The following is a 7,354-nucleotide window of genomic DNA, read 5'->3' on the forward strand; positions in this document are numbered from 1 at the left end:
TATATTCCGCTAGGCTCAAAACCACCCGTAAGCCCAAGCACACCCTGTCCGGCTGTCCGCAGCCGTTGATCCCAACTCGCACAAGACAAAAATAAAGAGGAAAACCGTTGCTTCCCGCCAGTTCCTCTGAACCTTCCTACCTCAACTCTGCCCCCAACGACTCTTTCAAACCGAATTCAAATTTACGCCTCCCCTACAATCCCTCACCATCGATATTCTTTCTATATTCATCAACCATCCAACCTCTTCTCTTTCTTTCCCCTCCTTGAGCTTCCCTTCTCTCTCTCTCTTCTCTCTCTCTCTCTCTCTCTCTCTCTCTCTCTCTCTTCCCTCTCTCTCTACATGCATCTCCTTCTCCTTTCCCACCCCTTCTTAAAACCCCAGAACCCCATCTCCGTCTCTCCTCTCCTCTCCTCCTCCTGGGCCAGCGTCCCCTCCCACATCCTTCCACTCTACCATGGGCAACTGTTTCTCCCATGGCGATAACAATAAGGACGCTAAGGCTCCCGATAACAAGGATGCAGGAGATCAGTCTGCTAATGGAGAAAACCCAGATTCGGATACTGTCTCCCCACCCAAGCCTTCAACTGCTCCCACCACCCCAAGTCCACCCACCAAGTCTTCCAAGTCTTCCCAAATGGGAACCGTCTTGAACCGACCCATGGAAGATGTTCGATCAGTGTACACAATCGGGAAGGAGCTCGGACGAGGCCAATTTGGGGTCACCCATCTGTGCACCCACAAGGTTACTGGTGAGCAATTCGCGTGTAAGATGATAGCCAAGCGGAAACTGGCTAACAAAGAGGATATTGAGGATGTTAGGAGAGAGGTTCAGATCATGCACCATCTGGCTGGCCAACCCAACATTGTTGAATTGAAGGGTGCATACGAGGATAAACAATCTGTGCATTTGGTGATGGAATTATGTGCTGGGGGAGAGCTCTTTGATCGGATTATTGCAAAGGGGTATTACTCGGAGCGTGAAGCTGCATCCCTGCTGAGGACAATTGTTCAGATTGTTCACACTTGCCACTCTATGGGAGTTGTCCACAGGGATTTAAAGCCAGAGAATTTCCTCCTTTTGAGCAAGGATGAGAATGCCCCTCTAAAGGCTACAGATTTTGGTCTTTCCGTCTTTTTCAAGCAAGGTCAAAAACTTAATCCCATTATCTGGATCTTTTAGTTAATCTTGTTTTCTGTCTGAGGATTTCAATAAATAATATGGTTTCATGCCGACAGAATTCTTGTCAAACTTTAGCATTGCTGTCATTAATATATTGAAAGATATACCTGAAGTTTTTATAAAATATTTTTAGGAGAAATTAGAATTTTACCTTCAAAAGTGAAATACTAGAGATGAAATATGAGAATTTATGTACTAATTTTGTCCCCAAATATCTATTTAAATTTAAAGAATCACTGCAAGAATCTAACACTAAATGGATTCTTCAGACTTCATTCCTCTCTTCAGAATTTTCTGTTAAACCACCAAACTTTTCATCAGCTTTGTAGCTTGTCTAAACAATGGTCCCTCTAGTAGACTCTGATGAGAATGGGGGAATAAAATGACTAAAATAACTTTGCCCTATAACATAAGTTTCATTCCACCAAAAACATAATGGTTAAGCATACGCATCTTATCCTTCAGTTGCTAAAAGACTACAAAATCTAAAAAAAAAATCTTCTCAGAAGTTATGTTTCTCTTTCTTCAGCCCGCCACCTTTTATAAGCTCTAGCTAGCTATTGCTTTACAGAGTTTTTAGTTGACCTTTTCTTGATTCAGTTTAACTATTCCAGTCAAGATTGTTGCTATTACTTACTCAGCTAGGCATCAAACTGTTTACCCTATAACAGGTGAAGTGTTCAGGGATATTGTTGGCAGTGCATATTATATTGCACCCGAAGTCCTGAAGAGAAAATATGGACCAGAAGTGGATATATGGAGTGTAGGAGTGATGTTGTATATTCTTCTTTGTGGAGTTCCTCCTTTTTGGGCTGGTAATTTCTTCTTACTTTATTAGCTCTTTTTCCTTGCTTGTTTACCTCATATTGTCATAACTACAAACACAACCACCATCAGTAAAGAACAAATATATGGAAATAAATGTTTAAATTGATTAAATTATGAAAGAATTAAATGGTCTGACAGAATCGGAGCATGGAATTTTCAATTCAATCTTACGTGGACACATTGATTTCACAAGCGACCCATGGCCATCAATTTCAGCTGGAGCAAAGGATCTTGTCAGAAAGATGCTAAATGCAGACCCCAAGCAGAGGTTGACAGCAGTCGAAGTTCTCAGTAAGTATAACTTTTTCTTCAGTGCTTTTTGCTTCAGATGAATTTACCAACTGAAAGTAGGGATTAGCATCCTTTCTCCCCTAACATGACCAATTACTAGTAATGCTTTACGCATGTAGATTTTCATTGCTTTCTTTTATTACCATATATACGAAATGTAAGAGAAAGTAAACAAACTAATTTTGTTATTTCATTTCCTTGCCCTTGTATTCTTAAATTGCATGCAAGCTTAAGTAAGCCGTGGTTTATGACTAACATGAAATCTCCTATAATTTATTAACTCTAAATAGTGTATATTATGTATTAAATATCACAGAGGTGTATAATTCTGACATTCATAACACACTTTGGAACAATTTATTTTGTATCACAGGTTTCATTGTTCTGTAGCTATAAACTCTCCAAAGAAATGATTATCATTCAGAAGCTTCCTTAATTTACTCTTAAGCTTCACCATATTGGCTTGATTTTGGAAAAACTCATTGAAGCTTCCTTAATTTACTCTTGGAAAAACTCATTGAAGCTCTTATGACATACCTAATTTTACCATCAACTCTATTGGCTTGATTTTGTTCATGATCAAGAAGCCCCATGAGGCATTCTGTGTCCAATATGAGCTTTTGTGAGTCATTAATTGGAATTGATAGTACACATTTTCTAACAGTGTTAAATTCAGATCATCCATGGATCAAGGAAGATGGAGAAGCGCCTGATGTGCCTCTTGATAATGCTGTCTTCAATAGGCTCAAACAATTCAGAGCAATGAACAAGTTCAAGAAAGTTGCTCTTCGGGTATGCTACATTATAACCTTTCCAAAAAAAAATGTTTAATTGACTCAAAACGGTATTTTCTCATTATTATGCATAATTACATGACAATTTTGTGATTTAAGACAAACAGGAAATATATGATGCAATTATAATTTTCCCTAGAAAGCAAGATCCATTTGTTGAACAACCTTATATATAATCAAGAAAGGCCTTAAATCAGTCAATGTCAATCATATGACCTAACTTCCTAATCAACTAAACTTTGACAATCAAATTTATGTGCAATGTTTCAGTGAATTATCTACTTGGCAGATGTCAAATTTGATTTTTCTAATTCCTACATATTTTGAGAAGCCTCCTATGTCAAGTTATCTCCACTAGGTGCTCCATCAGTCAATGTCAATCATATGACCTAACTTCCTAATCAACTACAACTTTGACAATCAAATTTATGTGCAATGTTTCAGTGAATTATCTACTTGTCAGGTGTCAATTTTGATTTTGCTAATTCCTACATATTTTGAGAAGCCTCCTATGTCAAGTTATCTCCACTAGGTGCTCCAAAATGCCTAAAATTAGAGTAATAGTGTCATGAGATGACAAACAATGGCGGTTTCCCAATCTTCTCCAAAGACAGAATGCCAGAATAAATTTAGTGGCTTTACATGATTGTAAATTACTTTTGAATCCATCCTTTAACAATGATTACTGTGGTAGTGACAGTGTAGTCACTGTGTATAACATAACTCAATAATATGTTAATTTCCCAACTAATCAGTTACATAGCTTTGTTTGGGAAACTGAAATCCTAACCACATGCTAACTTCTATATGGCTTAAAGGAAGGTAGAAATTTTGCCCAACTTATTTTGTTTTGTTTCATGTGGACAGGTAATTGCAGGATGTCTCTCGGAGGAAGAAATCATGGGACTAAAGGAAATGTTCAAAAACATGGATACTGACAACAGTGGCACCATAACACTTGAAGAGCTGAAGCAAGGACTCTCCAAGCAAGGGACAAAGTTATCGGAGTATGAAGTTAAACAGCTAATGGAAGCTGTATGTTTCTGAAATATAGAAAGTGAATAATATTATTTAAGAACATCGTGTGGTTCAAAATTATATAAATTTACAAAAATAGTTTTCTTTTCTCTTTAATTTATTGTATACTTTGAAAATAGGCTGACGCAGATGGCAATGGGACCATAGACTATGATGAATTCATCACAGCAACAATGCACATGAACAGAATGGACAGAGAAGAACACCTTTACACTGCATTCCAATACTTTGACAAAGATAACAGTGGGTAAGTATGATGGTCAAAGCATTAATTACATCCTTAGATCAATATAGGAAATGCTAACTGGTTTTTTGATTAATTAGAAATTCCTTTTTTTTTAATTAATTTCTGATCTAATATAATTTCCAGAACAACCAATGGTACTTATTCCCTACTACCTATCTTCTTTTTGTCTGTTTTTCTTTTCTCAGGTACATTACAACAGTAGAGCTAGATCAGGCTCTAAGAGAGTTTGGAATGCATGATGGAAGGGATATAAAGGAAATACTTTCTGAAGTCGACATTGACAATGTAAGCAGAGAACAGAAAGAGATTGAAATATTGAATTTATATTTATGCATACACTACAAACATATTTTGGTTACTGAGTTCTCTAATTTGGTGAGAATCATCATAAGTGAAAATCAAAAAGCAAATACCAATATCCTTTTTGGTATTGTGCTTACAATCTTGTAATGTATCCCAATTGACAAGGTATTGAGTATTTGCATGCCCCATGGGCACCCTCTTCTTTTAAATATCAAAAGAAAATAGAGCTTACTTCTAAATACTTGGGCTTTTGACTATCCAATCCTATCTTCATAGCATAGAATGGGCAAAGAATAGCCTTCATGAGGAAAGGCTATCAGGTTGTGTAGGAATATTATTAAAAACTACAGGATCTTTTTCTTTTTTGTCACTTGTCATCTCCATCTTGAATCAAGTTGTGTAGGAATGTCAAGATTTGTCTATCAGGTTCAACCATAATTAATGAACTGTGGGGCATAATAGTAGTCGGTTTGCTAATGCTATGAATGTTTCCAAAAACTACAGGATGGACGGATCAACTATGATGAGTTTGTAGCAATGATCAGAAAAGGGAACCCTGAAACAAACCCAAAGAAGCGGCATGATGTATTTGTTTGATTGGGTATCAACCAATACCAAGAAGGGATGATCACATTACAAACTTTTCCTGCTTGAAATTTTGCTGCAATGCCATTATGGTGCAGAAGTTGACTATGTATATTCAGAAGCATCCATCAGACTTTTGCAGATAAACTCATGTACACTATCTGTTGAAGAGAAAAGAATGGGAAGGTGAAGATGGGAGCAGGGACTGTTGGTTTGAGTTTGTGGGGATTTATGGGCTGTTCCCTATTTTTGGGAACATTTTAAGTGGATCCGAAGAATATATTGTTGTAACTGTAATTTTTAGGATGTTTTTTTCCATAATTGAGAATAGATTAACCCTATTTACTCTTTTATAGGAGGCCCCATTTAGTAGTATTTCCCAATGTGTATGACTTTGTTTTCTTAAACAAAAATAACTGCCACATCAGCAAAAGCAAACTCCCCTTGATCTTCCATAATTTTCTCTGCCAACGTCTAAGAAAGTAATCGTTCAAAGCCTGAGAAGTAGTAACAGTCACATCAGAGATGGCAGGCCAACCACATCAACATGTCCTAAGAGATCTAGCTCAAAGATCAGCATGTTTACAATCTTATCAATTCCATTTACCATCACCACCGCTTGTAGGTTTTTCTCTTGTTGACATTCTAGACGTGATCCTTGCAAAGCTGCTCCTTTATGCATGCCAAAATTAGATAACCATCCACAAGAGGCTTGATTAGGAGGAGAGGGCTTTCTCTGCGTGATACATTAGTTCATCCTACAAAGCATGTAGCACTGATACTTGAATTCACGTATTCTATCACAGCACCTCTTGCAAACCCCCCCCCCCCCCCTTTCCCACTAAGCATCATGTGAAATGTTTATTAATTTCCATCATGAGTGTGTTCATGTTTCATTTAGAAGTCACAAGGCAGTTCTGCGACAGTCAACTGCAAATGTGCTGTCCCGATACTGTTACAAGGAGTATGTGAAGCATCATGGTTCAAAGTTGGAGCTGATATGGTGTGGGATGCTTATTTCCTGTGTTAAGACATAATAGACAAATATAGGCCTCTGAATGTGTCCTGTTTTGCAAATAGAAATGCTAATAGACTTGCTCACTTGCATGCGTAGAGGGGTCTAATAGAATCAGGCTCATTTATAGGCCTCTGAATGTGTCCTGTTTTGTAAATTGAAGAAGCTAGCCGCTAGCCGTGACTGGAATAGACCCCCACGTGTTAATGGGCCAATCAACCCCCCTCCCCCAACATCCTTTGAATTTTGATGATAAATATTACCTGATTGGCTACAATACTGATTGATTGATTACGAATCCTTTTGTCATGCCCTTTTTCTTCTTTTTGATCAATAACTGAATGGATTGCACTAAGAAATAATTAACCAAATAAAAGAAGAGGAGAGCTAAATTCTCTTAGCTCCCACCCTCCAAAAAAGAAAACATTACACAGTTCAAAACAAATCATTTCTTCCCACCCCTTGCTGAGCCAAAGAATCAGCTAAGCTATTAGCGTCTCTCTTAATCCAGTTAAACTGATTTTCCATTCCTTGAGCCAAATATCTGAACTGCCTATTTTCATTTATATATTCCCACTAGTCCATCTCCTTTTGACTCCCCTTCAATTATCAGTTTGGAAACATTTAACTCGACTTTCTGAATTCCTTCACAAGGATTTCAACTCTCAAAGAGTCACCTACAACAGGGCCTGAAAATATAGCCCTAATCATGTCCTTGGGATCAAAATTCAAAAGTATCAATATACGGAAAATGCAAAAATTGATTTTCACACATTTATAACGTACAAGACTTAATCTCAGGATGAGGTTTTTTGGTGGATTCCAAAACCTACAATACATACCGGTAAGTTGTGATATTTTGAACCTTGGTGTGAAGTGCGTCATATGTGGAAGAGTTCAAATCAGCCCCCCACAAGGGAGCGTCTCACGACGTCCCACAGCACAACCGGCCATGTATTGGGAACATCTTCCGATGATGTTTCATCATTTCTGGTACGGAAATGTTCCCAATACACTGCTGGGATGTGCTGTGGAACGTTGTGGGGCGCCCCCATGTGGGTAGAACTCTG

The 7,354-nt window shown here is 37.9% G+C and overlaps 1 protein-coding gene across 2 annotated transcripts; it reads left to right on the forward strand.

Annotated features, from left to right (window-relative positions):
- The first annotated feature begins 315 nt into the window (after nucleotides 1–315).
- LOC104606071 (calcium-dependent protein kinase 2-like) lies at nucleotides 316–5,622 on the forward strand. Of its 2 annotated transcripts, none has more exons than XM_010271122.3 (8): nucleotides 316–1,148; nucleotides 1,855–1,998; nucleotides 2,150–2,302; nucleotides 2,967–3,094; nucleotides 3,964–4,131; nucleotides 4,254–4,381; nucleotides 4,567–4,666; nucleotides 5,189–5,622. In XM_010271122.3, exons 1-8 carry the CDS (start codon nucleotides 458–460, stop codon nucleotides 5,279–5,281), a joined length of 1,605 nt encoding a protein of 534 aa, XP_010269424.1. In that variant the 5' UTR covers nucleotides 316–457; the 3' UTR covers nucleotides 5,282–5,622. The 2 variants fall into 2 exon arrangements, with proteins under 2 accessions (XP_010269424.1, XP_010269425.1); XM_010271123.3 differs by having other exon boundaries at nucleotides 2,979–3,094.
- The last annotated feature ends 1,732 nt before the right edge of the window (nucleotides 5,623–7,354 follow it).

Source organism: Nelumbo nucifera, chromosome 2 (assembly GCF_055504915.1).
Source record: "Nelumbo nucifera cultivar China Antique chromosome 2, China Antique-T2T, whole genome shotgun sequence".
Taxonomy (NCBI): domain Eukaryota; kingdom Viridiplantae; phylum Streptophyta; class Magnoliopsida; order Proteales; family Nelumbonaceae; genus Nelumbo; species Nelumbo nucifera.